Source organism: Cariama cristata, unplaced genomic scaffold (assembly GCF_000690535.1).
Source record: "Cariama cristata isolate BGI_N322 unplaced genomic scaffold, ASM69053v1 scaffold322, whole genome shotgun sequence".
Lineage (NCBI taxonomy): Eukaryota > Metazoa > Chordata > Aves > Cariamiformes > Cariamidae > Cariama > Cariama cristata.
The window spans coordinates 92,874-107,915 of NW_009604200.1; the positions used below are offsets into that span (position 1 = coordinate 92,874).

At 37.6% G+C, this 15,042-nt stretch overlaps 1 protein-coding gene across 1 annotated transcript in view; it reads right to left on the reverse strand.

Annotated features, from left to right (window-relative positions):
- CBLB (Cbl proto-oncogene B, E3 ubiquitin protein ligase) overlaps positions 1-14,780 on the reverse strand; it is a gene marked incomplete at its 3' end in the record, with an annotated part of 107,533 nt that extends 92,753 nt beyond the window's left edge. Inside the window, 2 exon segments of the mRNA XM_009695472.1 lie at positions 5,267-5,517; positions 14,634-14,780. Of these exon segments, the coding sequence (XP_009693774.1) occupies positions 5,267-5,517; positions 14,634-14,780 (398 nt within the window).
- Between the last annotated feature and the right edge of the window lie 262 nt (positions 14,781-15,042).

The window sequence follows — 15,042 nt, forward strand, 5'->3', positions numbered from 1 at the left end:
AAAAAAAAAAAACCAATTCATTGCATTTCTTTCTTCCACGCAGCCCCATCCAATGAGTCACGCACTCTCTCTTCCTCAGAAGACGGCTCTTTATTAAAGGTTATTTATTGTAGCCAAGTTCCATTCCCAATTACTGTATTAGAGGTTATACATTGAAAGGGAAGGTGTCCGCTTTTTTCTAGGGACAGCACAGAAGTTCAAGCAATGAGTTAACACACTCCAGAAGCCTTTCAAGTAAAGCAGATTCGTTTCCTAAAAATCTAGTGAAGGAACCATCTAAAAAAACAGGTAAATAAATACAAGAGAGGAAAGGACAAATACTAGATTCCTTTGCCTCAACTTCAGCAAGATGAGAATAAACCAGTCAGCATATTTGATTTCTAAAACATGCATAGCGTAAGTATAGGGGTTTACAAATCATGTCAGACAACAGATTGATGGTATGTATAGCCTAACTGTTCAGCTCAGAATTTACTGAAGACAAAAAGCTACATAATATGCTTGGAAAATGGGACAAATCACAGGATTCTAAGGAGATAGTAACCTTGACCACAAGATCAGAACTTCAAATTTAATCCACTTTGGTGAAGGTTGCCATCCTTACCACCCGACAATTACCGAGTTACCTACGTGACATTAACTAATAGCCAAAAGTGGTTCCATGAAGAGCCATTAATATCCTTTTCTGAATCTGTATATTCTATTTGTCAAACAAGAAAACTGTCAGCCAAAACAATCTTAACTTATCCAAATAAAATCATCCTGAATAAACAATTTACTCCTCCTGATCCTTCTCTCAATCAACAATATCTCCTCTGCCTGGAGACATGAACAAATTACAAGGCTAGCTAAGTTACAAACTTCCTGTAAATAAAACAGCAAGGTTGTGGTACAAGATGAGGTAATTCAAGGAAGTAGGGTAAGCAAGCTCTCGCTTACCACAGGACTGAAGTACACAAACGGCTGTTCCTGCGTTGCAGCTAACACAACCGAAGTCCATCCTGATGCTTACCCTTGTAACTTCTTAGCAAGTCTGCATTTCCAGAATAAAGAGGGAATGGGCTAAAAATTCCAGCCCGAGAAAGGCCTCTACTGAGAATGCTGTGTACTTTAATGTGCTAGTTCAGCGACTTGATTCAAGAACTGTAACTGACCTCAGTTGTCAACACAGACTTAAGGCAGAGAAATGGAACACTTTATAAACCTACTAACCAACAAGAACAGTAACAAAGGAGAACCTGATCTATCCATTGGACCATAGGTATAACACCTCCATAGAAGACTTGGAGAACGTAAGAATTCCGCACTAACAAAACCCCTTAATCAAGCTGTAAAATCTAAAAACATGCAATTTGAATCAAGACACCAAATGGCCAGATGCGCAAGAGAATTTAGCTAGACTTTCTGTACAGGAACGGGAGTGGTTTTGTGATCACCTTGAAGGACTTCCTTGACTCTGACTTTCCCTATCTTTCTACATCGACCCCAAAACCACGTCAGCTCTTCTCTTGCTGTCTTCACTTGTACTGCCCTCTACTTAAGAAATACCCATCTTTCATCTTCCTCTTCCACTTCTGCAATGCCAGTTAAAAACAAGTAGATAACTGATTTTGGCTGAACCAAGCATTTAAGATATTATTAAAAATAAGTATACACCCTGGTTTTATACTTTTCCCCTCATATAAAGGGCATATAGCAGAAAGCATGCGATATTAAAACAGACAATGAACAAGTTCCATCTCAATACGTATTCTTCCATGAACATGATTTACAGGTAAGCACAGGAAAGCTCGCACTTGTCTCCATTACTAAGAAATGGTCGCGTTAGCCCTGAAGACGATGTCCAGCATCTTGAATGAATCCAAATGTAATCTCCCCATTGCCACCTTATTCCTTCTCTAGTCTGATTATTATGCTTGATTTCTACACCTGGTTAATGTCTTTGTCTGAAAAAACCGCCAGCCTACAAAGCTGGGTTTTTTTGGATGCATAATTCTGGAATGCAGCACGACAAAAGGAAGTTTGGACTTCACAGAAACAACGCCTTCCAGCTTTAGTCTACTGCCCAATACACAACAAAGGGATGGGGGGGAAGGAAAACCAGCAAAACCCCAGACCCTCAAAGACACAGAAAGCCTTTCAAAAAGGGTAGATGTACCTGAACCAGTAATTTCAATAAGCCTGTGTTAATAATCTTTAAAAAGTAAAATCTGTGACAAAAAATACCTTTAAATTCCTTCATACATAGAAAAACTTCTGTGCAGCCTATATCTAGTACAGTTTACAGAACCAATGCAACATCAGCTCTTACTTCATTAAGCAAGAGGACTATGAGAGGACATAATGTTATACTAGACATCATATCCAGAAGGTAGACGCAATTCATATACAATAAACAAACTTGTAAGCTATACTTTCTCTGCTTAGCAAGACTCATCCCATAGAGTATAGAATGACAGCACCAACTACTTTTAAATGGCTATGATATGCGTTTAACATGGAACATAGGATAGCGAGGCACCACCAGCACAGTTTTGTTTTAGCCATTTGTGTATTATCTGACTGGCACACCATCTTGTTTCATCCACAAGATCTTTGAGAACTAAAATTCATGACAAATTCTTCACAAGAGAGTACTTTCAGTGCCATGTGGCAAATAAAGTCACGTGTATGTTGGCATTGGTTCCTCAACGTACCACCACTATAGAAGTTAAAAGATTATTCAATAACCCTAATAGGTTAAAAGTATACCAATCAAATACATATGCAGAATGCTCCCAAATGCAGCCAGTTTCTTTTTTCATGATGACCTTTTATCCAGAAATCACAGAGACACTAACAGAAAACAAAACAGAAATGTAAGATTGAAAACCACAGAAACTGGTCAGGTGTCAACATGAGAGGCTTTTGGCTTGCCTTTTTTAAAAACTAGACATCAATTTGACATTCATTTGAGAAACATCTTCAAAAACACTTATTTAAATGATCACTCCTATGTTTGTATTATAACATTAACAAATAATGTACTTAGGTTAATGCATGCATATTTGGAAGCAAAGAAACTAAAAACATTAACAGCTTCTTTTACTAACCAAGAATTAACGTGATTAAGTATGTTGAAGCACTGCAGAGCAAGCAGGTACCTAGTCATAAGGCTCAGCAAACAAGTATACCTTCATTCAACTTTAAACTAGGACATGGATACTGATAAAACACCACCAGTAGATGAAGTGGTGAAGACTTCAGAGTGCACTGAAGTCAAAGACGTAGACTTTAACTTATAATGGCATGAGGTATGAACTGCTGAATCAATGATTACACTTTTTTTTTTTTAAGCATTCTGACATACAGTCAGAATGCAGTTTGTATAGGAAACACAACTAACAATTTTACCACAGGAGAAACATTTCTATTGTACTCCTTTCCTCAAGCTTTAAACTCCATCAGTCAGGCAAAATAATACAGTTGTCACCTTCTGAAATACAAATTTAGAGAGCCTGAAGTAGCTGTGGTGATTCAGTGCACTTCATTACTATGTTTTGTTTTAAAATCCCTCCTCTCCAATCATCTCACAAGAACGGTCCAAACAAATGACAGTAAATATGTTAACTGCACCTTCTTCAAAAACTGTTTGCTTCACAAAAGACATCCTTGTATCACCACTGTTCCCCTTATGCAGGAAACGAAGTGGGTAATTGGAAAGAAGAAAGCAACTCTAGCAACTAGATATATTTACTAAAACACTGTTTGAATGATTGTACAGAGCACATAGCAGACTGTTTTTGAAAAGGTGACACTGAAACTGGCTTTAATTTATTGCTAACTAAGCAAAAACATAAGTAAATCTGGGTTTCATACAACATAGGGAAGTCAAAATAAAGCCTGTTTACATAATGCAACCATTTATGTCAAATTTCCTTTACCATGAAAAGTTCTTATTTCCTTTGCAACACAATGACTTCTGTACATAAAACAAACAAGATTTAAAAAAATCCACGGGCTCAGTGCTGAACAATCTTCCAGGAGTTCTGCTAAGAATGCATCTACAGTGAAAATGTTCCTTTACATACTTATGAATTCAAACACAAAAAACATTCATCAAGATTTTTACTCATCACTAAAATAGTTCAAACACTGTGTTTTGCTCCTCTTAGGCAAAGCGCTCCAAGTATATTCACAACTGGACAGTCTTTACATACTTTAAAAAAAAGATTCCTTAGACATTAAGCAAGCTTCAGGAGAAGCACAGGAGACTACCACAGTATACTGAATAGCTATAATCACTGCTAAAGATCTGGATGTAACATATGTATAAATCAAACATAACATCAATGACATTTACAAGAATGTAGACATTTCACTGCTTCTACCAAGACTTTTACCAGCTGTAAAACTATACTGCAACTCTGCCTCTGAGCTCAGGTGCAGACAGAACGGCAGGCATTCAATCCTCCATTCACTTCCTCTCTCTCTCCCATTCCCCACTATCTCCTTCAAAAAGCAGAGACTCTGGAAGCAGCATCATATCTTTCATTTGAATAGATTTAAAGATATTCCACACATGGCAGAGTCTAATCGCCACAAGACTGCTGTACCCCTTCCCAAAACAAAACTGCAAATTTTGCACAGAAGTTCTTGAAATACCACTTTTAAAATATTAGGTAATAAAACCAAATACTAAAAACCTCTTCACTCACCACCAAGAGTACACATAAAGTGGACATTAATCTCTATTAAAACTGAATCGCTGCAAATCAGGAATCCATTAGGTTTCTCAAAAAGGTTTCTCAGCACCAAACTAACATTATCATGGCCTTATGCTAACATCACACAGTATCTCAAAAATGTGAATATTGTTTTGCTCCTTTTCATCACTTCTGAAAGCTCTTAGTCAATATCCACCATGGCTCCCACAGTTTGAAGAACTGGGGTAGGGAGGTCAAGCTCTATCCAAGTAACAGGCACTCTCTCTGCCAGAGGAAAAAACTACATATTGTAAGGCCCTGTGAATAAGTAATTACAATGAAATGAATGTTTTATGAAGGAAATGCACTTGGTTTTAAAGGTCACAAAGTGACAGATAAGAGCACACAGTGGAACAAATCCAGCAAATTACTGATTGACCTGCAGGGTCAATGAACCCAAACAATAAATATTTCTGCTCTTTTAATAATTAAAAATGTCAAAACACAATGGCTGCAGACAAACAGTGTTAAGAATGCAGACAGGCCAGAAAATCTGCTTCATATTTAAACATTTCACTTACCTGTCCTGTGACTGCTCCTCATACATTCTTTCCTTTCCTTCTTTGAAGAGTCTTATAGCCCGTTTCGATTTTTTCATGAGACTGTCAATGTAGATTTTAAAATATTCGTTCTCACTAAGTTGTGCAAGTTTCTGGTTGTCATCATATTTGCTCAGTATAAGTCGCAAATGTTGATAAGTGTCAGGTAAAATGTCAAGTATATAAGGTGGGCTGTTTTTGAGTTGAAGCTTTGGGTTTTGGCACAATCTTACCTATAAAGCAAAAACAACAGAATGTAAAAGATAAGAAATACGTTGGGGCAAAAACTGATCTGACATGTTAAAATTAGTAGGTGTAAAGTATACTTCTCTAGCCTCCAAGGCACAAAGAATTAACTTCTACTTCATTTATATTCCATGAAATCCCAACATAGTCTTTAATGTCAAAGGATGTAAAATTTGACTTAATCCTATCACATCTATAAAAAGCAAACAGGCTTACTTACATAGTTTGGGGTTTTGCATTTAAAGTAAGAATGTCTTTGCCTGTCTACTATATGCTAAAAAGTATAGTATCAAAACACAGTATGCAACTAATGCCAAAAGCAGTAGCTTTGTACAGATCTGCCTGCTGCAGGTGAACTTCCCTTTGGATCTTTAAATGTTTACTAAGAACTGGCCTTATAAATTACCTTGTCATCTGCTGGCTCTTTTCTCTATCCAACAATATAATCTCTTAGAACCTACAGAAATTTAAAGTTTCAGAGGTCTACACGTATGAAAATGGTCTGAACGATGCCAGTGGTTCAAAAGCTATCAGGTATGACAGACAGAAATTAAGGAGCTCACAAAGAGATATCATAAACCAGGAAACAAGACATTATAAACTCAATGTTTTCCAGTTCATGGCTGTAATAGAAGATAACATCTTAATGGACTTGGAATCATCATGTTCCTAAATGGCACAAAAATTAATTGAATAATATGTATTACTTGAAAGAATAAGCTTTAGATTAATTGAACACCTTTATTTGAATCTAGTCTCCACTGGAAATGTTTCTGGGAGAAGGTGGTAGTAGTTTTGTTTCCTGAACACATAGAAGGTTAGAGTAATTATCTCCTGGCTACCTAAATTCTCTGGTAGTTTGTTCTGTAGTGTTTTGTTCTAGAAAGCAAAAAAAAGATCGAAACTAACAGGTAGTTTTTGAGTGCTAATGCATCCATGCTCAGCTAAAACACTGCACAGGGACGCATTCTTGACATGTGTGCAGCTTACATACGCAAATATTTATGAAAAAATGAAGTCCATGTGGTATGAAAGTTTTATAGGCATCATTTGGAGATTGCCACATTATATATTAGTGACTTTGACATTCTTTTGAGGTAACTAACGAGGCTGTAAAAACATCTTAATACTGCTGAAAGCGGATTCCTATTCATACCACTGTATCAACTTCAAAAAAGCGCAGCCTTGAGCACTATGGGGTGGCGGGGGGGAACAAGCTTGTATCCTATAACATTCACCTCTCAACTTAAAGCTGTATCACTATTTCTGACCCCTCCTTCAATTTCTAGGTCTACATCATTAAGATTCACTGCCTTAAGACTGTTGCCACTAACAGACATTCATGCACCACAAACAACAAAGCAAACACATAATTGTTTTTTTCCATCTGAAACATACCAAAACCACACCAGGCAATTAGATTTAGGAAACTGGGGTCATAGTTAGAAAAGTGGAAAAAGAAGAGTGGACAAAAGTCAAGCACTAACAAGTTTTAAAAAGGAACTCTAGCACCATTAGAACAGTGCAATCTCATAAGCACTATAGAAATGTAAGCACCATTCAAAAACAGTATTTAAACCATGACATTCGCAATAGCTCCCCTAATTTCACTGATCCACTGTTACTTTACTAATTTCTATTATTCTTTCACCTGCTAGACCAAGTAATGGATCAGGAATCCTTCTGATGCGTTGTACAACAGACAGTTCTTCCCACAGAGATATTTACAATCTCAGTAGGAAAGAAAAAGACAGCAGATGGATGCAGGCAAATATGAATACATGAGCATAACACTGTTCACCATGCTAAAGAGCAGTTCAGGGTACTAGCAGTTAGGTATTATCTAGATATAAACTGCAAAGTTTCAAGGCAAGCTCTAAAATAATTTAGTGGCTCAACGGAATTCCTCCTAAATTGAGGAAGAAGCTGGAAGGAAACAAAAAAAAAAGTAAAAAAATAAAGATGTTTAGTCATCTCTTCATGAGGTGACAAAGTCTGGAACTGCAATCCATAACTGCAAGAGCGAGACAGCAAGAGACTTTGAAACGGAAAATAATTTGTTTAAATTTCATGTGACAAAGAGAAGGTTATCAGGATAAAGAAAAGGACAACACAGTCCAAGTCATGGGTTAGGAGATGCCTGCAGCAGCATTCTCAAAGAATAAAGGTTGGATATGATGCCATTCTTTCAAGGTCAGAAAAGCAAAGCTGAACTTACTGATACACAAAACAGTAAGGCCTGGATGAGAGATTTCGGTGAATGGATTGATCTGAAAGATTCAGACACAACTTTTAAAAGAGCAGTTCAAGTAAAGGAGTTGCCTGAGTGAAGGCAGGATGATAGTGTCACCTCAGAAGATCAAGAAAGGAACTAACAAGAGAGACTTATGAAGGAGATTAAACATTCTCTTTTAGTTACGCTTAAGTTAAGCTGACAGAATTTTTTAACATTTCAGAAACGTGAGTAAAGAATTCTACATGTGTAGACAGATCTGAAAATCATCCATGCAGAGACATGCGTGAATTTCTTTTTGTAGAAGTTAAAAGAACTGGAATCCCAAAGACAGAAGTGAAAACTTTTATGAAAAACAGACATTTTTCATCTGAACTTTTGTTCTCTGTGATTTCTGATTTACTGAAAACTTGAAACAAGATTGACGTTCTTTGCAAAGCAAACTACAGATGACACAAATCAGTATCACTGATTAGGCGTTACAACCTTCTGCTGCAACAAGCACAAGGCAAAAAAAAAACAGCTTAAAAAAGAAAAATATTTGTTCAGGAAAAAAAGTCAGCAATGAGAGCAGACCACAAACAGAGAAGACCAGGAAATTCTGAATTGCTTATTTATCCTAACTTAAATCTCATGAACAAAGAATTAATTCACCTTCTGAAGTCTATCTTTCTGATCCGATGTGCCAACGAGCAGAATATAAGTGGTTTCATATATATTAGAAATATAAAAACAACAGGAAAAAGCAAATTGCTTATTCTGGTTGGTGTATGTTCAACACTCAGTCCACTCAACTATATAAAAATAACATCCAGTTATAGTGAAGAATTAGTTTCTCTTTCAGATGTTCTAGAAAGTCTTCTTCAGTCCAATATCATTACATACAATCATACACACACCAAAATAGGATCCTGTGGTCATAATGGTTTACAAGGCTTCATCTTCTGCTGAATTTAGAGATAAATACAGCACATTACTAGAACCTTCAACTCCAGAACAAGCCTTTAAGGAAAAGTCATACAAAAATTCCTCTACAGTACAACTCAATTAGTCTTACACACTCTCATTGAAAAAAAATGCTAACACTCAGTTCAAGTCAGTGATCCAGTGAAGTAGTACAATGCTTTCTTCACTTTACAAAGTACAAAAGGTCTCAGTCCAAAGGAAGTAAGTTTGTAAAGAGATGGCTGGTAAACCATATGGTTTCCAGAGTCAGGATGTCCTGACACGTACCACAGCAGTTCACAATTAAAAGTAAGCAGTAAGAAATGACATCTGCTGACGCAAAAGATAAACCAATGCACCAGAAGTGGCACACATACCTTTCTTCAAAAGAAAACAGAACACAAAACAAAAAAAAACAATAAAAATAAAGACCTCCATATTGCACTTTACAAAGCAACCCTCACCAACACTTTAAGAGCAGACATGAATCATATCACTGCGTGATTTGTGTATTGTTACGACTGGAAGTAAGCACATATATATTTAGCAAGCATGCAGTCTAAAAAATGAAAAGCAGTCAGTCAGCAAGTTAGTAAGAAAAGTCTCTCGCGCTGAGGTAAACTGAGACAAAGCTAAGCTCCTTTCACTGCCTCAGTCAGGGTATCCAAGTATTTACACCACAATCATAGAAACAACAGAGTGCAATTCTAATTGTGAAGAACTAAGGCATTACCCTCATCTACCAGAAACATATTTTGAAAAAATTAACTTCCAGACAAGCTTACTCTAGTGCCTATGGAGAAAAAAATCCAATCCCCTCTTCTCTACTCTCCTCCCTGCCCCCCCCCGCCCCAACAAAATAAATACCACTGCTCATAACATTTTTTAAGATATTTGACTTAAATTATAAAGCATTATTTCATAGCACCTTCAGAGACTCGAGTTATGGTTGCCTATTGTATTTAGACAATTTCTTACAGAAAACTGTAGCTTCTATTCACTCCTTAAAGCAAACAATAAAGTTGAAAGCCCTGGACTCGTTTGACAAAAGAACTTTTGTTCACGCCAAGTATAGCAGCCCTAACACAATCTGTTTAAACACCTAATGCTAGTGAAAGACAATACAAGGAAAGTAACACAGCTAAAACAGAGTATCTAATGAGTAGGACATCCGCTAAGCACTGCTTCAGCTGCACTGAATGGACTAGAACAACCAGAGCACCAGTACTCACACACTTCCGAACCTACATCTCAAAACTGTCTACTGAACGAGTTATCTTCAGTACAAAAAAGTCAAAGTATTAAAAAAACCACTGTGACACACCACAGACAGCATGAAGGTAGCTCTGCAGTAAGATATGGTAACGATTCTCCAGAAAACCACAGCACAAAATACTGCCAACAACGAATCCTGAAGAACTTAATAAGGGAGGAGTTAATCAGTAAAATGGATGAAACCTGAACGTTATGCTCCTTGATCACATATTACTTCCTGCCAGAAGTTACTTTAACTGCAATGGATTTTGTTTTCCACAGAAAGATGGGTTTTCTTTCCGAAGGAAGCCTTTTCATCAAAATCTAAGTAGATACGACTGATCACCGATCTTTTCAGCTGGCAATACAGTAAGTGCTTGTTGAACAGCTACCACATGGCAACTGAGCCACATGTTTCCACACTGGAGGAGTAAGCAATGACAATGCTGATGCTACATATGCACATGGACAGCTGACTTTGGAGGGTCATTTATATTTTCTTCTGATTAGAAAAAGAGAAGCTTCCATTTCTCTGCTTAAATTCTTATTCTTTTTCCACAAACAGCATCTGCAGGACATAAAACTTCCTATCAACTTTGACCAGGTAACACACTGAAGAATACCATGCGTATCGTTGATGATTGTCTCTTCTAGATCCTTTGTGGAACAATGACATTTAACTGACTCGGAAAGTTGCACATTAATGTAACAAATACATACATTGTTGCAAAGAATAACCAATGCACACATAGTTTCAACTACTGTGCTCTGTACACTCACTTAGATGCTGTTGAAAACTTGGATGCTGAGAAATGTCAATTTAAAGAAAACCACAGTATTAAGTTACAGAGGTAATACAGCTTTTACTTACAAAGTCAACAGTATGAGCTTCGGAGATGCACTCTGATTTGCTCCTAGGTAATTATTAAGTAGCAAATCAAACTGCCATCCCCATTTGTACAGACTCAAACAACGGGGTGGGCCACGACAGAGCGCCCAAACAGCTTAAACAATATCGTTAACCTTCACAGTAAAAAATATCATTATTTCCAGGCCCAATGCATAAGAATACTGAAAAGTGACTGAAAGTTGCTGAAATATTCCCGTTTTAAAAAATGCAGTTCAGAATGTGTCACAATTTCATCGGCCTGAAACCTACAATAGTGAAGTGTGCACAATAGTACTGCCAATTCTAAATAGCACAAGCATTCAATTAACTTAACTACTCCTGTGTTTACATAATAGGCATTCTGTCCCAAAGTTGTTCTCAAGATAACCACTATCCTCTAATAATAATAATAATACACAGCTAGTTTCTAGGTTTTAAAATCATTAGGTTTAGAATCTCAGGAAAAAAAAAAATTCCATGTAATTTATGCAAAGTTTAAAGGAAGCCTTAGAGCTATTCATTACCAATTTATTTTTTTATTTTATTTACAGGATATGAACTTTCTAAAATACACATCAGTAATTTGCTTGCTAAAACTTCAGAGGTACGCCATCAACTTGCTTCTACAATACTAGCACTGGAAAGCAGGGGTAGCCTTCCAAACCATAAAAGGAATATTATCCTTTGCAGTGCAAAGGAATTAAAGAAAATATTTTTGGTTCTTAATGGTAAAGCTACTGCTTACCCATGAGAAAAGCAGCAGGGAAACGGGACATTGATGCTAACAGTTGATGTCCCTTTAATAATGCAGTTAGTGTTGTAAACTCCTATAAAAAAGACGTAACAGTAAACCTCAAAAAGTACAGATCCCAGCGGATGAAGTGTAAAAAGGAAGATGCAGATGTAAGATAGACAGATAACAATTCACATTTACTGATTACTTACAAGATTATTATTTTTTTTTTTACTCCCTGAAAGTATGTTGCTTACAGTGACTTTTACAAACAGGGCTCTAACCAGGAGCACTAGCCCAACATCCTGGATGTCCTGCTAAAGAACTCTTTCACAACCCTTGATTTTTTTTATTTTTTTTTTTCCAAACTGCTAACATAAGTCTGAAGAGAAGACACTTAAGCAGAACTGCAACCTTCTGCCTATCCTAACAGCTGAAGCACCAGCCCATGGAAAACAAACATTACCAGTAAATCTGAACAATTCCAGAGCATGACGTATAACCAATTCTACACAGAGATGTTTGCATGGTATCTAAGTAGCCAGAACTACTACATACACCATAAAAACACTCTCACAGTATAGTTCTTATAGAGTAGAAATATTCATAGTATTGGTTAATCATTTATACTTGTTGAAAACAAAGAATTCATACAAAAAGTATCATCTGCCAAAGGAGGAAATCACAGAAAGAAATTAAGAAAAGGTTCAGAATGGCAATTTTAAGAAAGAAATAAATGAAAACCAGAAATTATTGAGTTCTGCTCCTAGTTTTTAGGACTGCTCTTTTTTCATCCTTTGGTCAAGATAATAGCTTTGCTTTGTTTCCAGGCTCCCTTTCCCTAACGTCTTGAGAATGGGAGAAAACTTTAGCTACTTCATTGCAGCAAAAAGATGGTTATCACAGCTATTATAGTTAAAGAATAGACAAGGATGATGACTGTTATTACAACAAGCAAAATAGGCCTCAAAGCCACAACCTTACCTTGGGTGGCACCCTACTGACTTTGCAGAGCCTACCGCCTTCACTAGGTATTAATTTGATCAGTGACCCACCACAGAAATCTGTTGTAGGACACACTCCAGGAACGGGATTTGAAACAACAGTTGATCGAGCAGCTTTCTATTTCCGATTTTAATCCCTGTTTTCGATCTAGGCAGAGGAGAAAATGCCCTTCCTATGCCTACTGCCACATAAGGCTAAGAGACATAAATTTGTTTGCCAACATATTAAATTTGCTCAAACATATCCTTTCACTGTAAGTATCAAATGCTAAAAACTCAAGCAGCAAGCTACAGCATTCTCACACTATGACATCATCCTGTCTGGTATACTTTAATATAATTTGGAAATAAAATTTGATTAACTGAGAGCAGCTTAAAGAGGATACATTAAAGATCCAAATTGAGGACACTTATCCAGTAAAATGAAAAAGAAAGCACAGTGCAATGCCCAGTCCTTCCAGTGACTTCTACAAAACAGGCCTTACAGGCTGTTCTGATGCTCTGTCGTAATAGTGACAAATACAGTTATCCTATATTAGCTGTGCAGACACAATTCAAGTCCAGGCAGTGGGGTTAAGATTTTCTGGTGACCGTGAATACACAAACCCATGAGGGGACAACCTTACGATACAGATTTGTAAATGGCCTGACACAGGGGGAAATTAAGCCATTCATTCCCCACGTGGTTTCAACAACGCACCAGATTCCTGGTTTCCAAGCCAAAAACATCTTTCTACTGAAGAAGAGTACCTGCTTCCAAGTATTGATACTTGCAGTTCTTATTACACGATGCTCACTGTTTACAACATCCTGATCACTAACAGGGAAACGTCAACAGTCTTTGTGATAATAACCATTTCTATCAAGGCTGGGTTTTAAGTTTATAACCATCATCAGAAATTGTGGTGGAAATATAGATGCTATTCTTGGAGTATCAAAAAGGACTCAATCAAATACTTCAAAATTACCACTTGTCAAGACAGACTACATGAAATAATCTCCACCATGTCAGTATAACTACTTACGAACTTCAAGAAACGTTAAACATCTGCATTTTACAAAAGCCACAGGGAAAGCGAACACTTACACTAATTCGTGAAGAATCACTAAGTTAAAACATCATAACTCTCTTGCCATACAGACCCAAGGTTTACAGGTAGCAATCCTCACTCCCCAGGAGTTTCAAGAGGAAGCCCTCAAGTTATCACCTCATACGCAAAACAGAGTGCCTGCATCTCCTGAAGAGTTATTCGTGTTATAATCAAACTGTTCCTACCACTGGTAAGGAACTCTCCAAACTAATCTATCATCATACAAGCTGATATTTTGTACACAGCTAAACAAAATATATCAGGCTGGTGCAGAGAACTACAAGATCTAAAAAACTATAGTCTATGCCCCCCACTTCCTGAAAAATGAGTTTCTGTACAGTGTGTTTCTAGTTTCAAAATGAAGAGTAGAAGTACTTAAAAATCATTAAAATGCAGAACACACACTTAAAAGTTAGGCGTGCCATACTAATCTGTTTACTAAACTGACAAGAGTGACATCCCCCAGTCCCCACGCACATTCCTAAAAGCACAAACATATCTATGTTGCCATCATGAGCATGTCTCACAGGACAATTAGCTTAACTGATGCTTCATACTTCAGAGGTCTTGTTTGCAGACTAACAATGTGACCCAACACGAACCACACAGAATATGTGATTACAAGTCTAAGTTAAGCAGTTTTTTGTTAGGACAGCTCTTCAAGTTTGAGTCATTTTGAAGGATCTGAAAATAACAATAGCCTAAGGCAAACACACACATTTTGTTTTCCCTCCACAAACCAAGATTAAAAAAACATCGCCAGAGGCCACAGGGGAAGGGAAAAAAAAAAAAAAAAAAAGACAAACGGTGCTTAAATAACCTAAGACATAAGTCCCCTTACTTCCCGAGGCACACGCAGCATAGCAGTTAAGAGCTGCAGGAAGACGCCGTTTCCCCACGTGTACCTATTTAAATAGCCCCATTCTTCACCGTGTGTATACACAAGACACTCACCACTTTGTCCATAAGCTTCCAGGTCTTCTCCACAGTCCTCCGGTCGGCAGCTGCCTGCTTGGGGGGGCCCACAGCATCCTGAATGGCATCAATGAAGCCCAGGATCCGTCCCTTGCGCGGGTTCCGGCCGTTGAGGGAATTGGCCATCTGGGAGCCAAGCTGGCCGCAACGACAGAGAGAGACAGACTCACAAGGTGCTCCGAAAACATCTTGTCATAAAACTCGCCGCAGCCAGTGAGGTAACACTTCCTTCTTCACGGGCAGGAAAGGGCGAGACCAGAGCATGTTTAGGAACAAGTTTTAACTTTTCACGACAAACACCGTAAACCCACCTGGCCCGAGTTTACACCGGCAGAAGCGATCCCGGATTTATCGTCAACGCCAAGAGGCGGGAAGAGGAACGCACCCG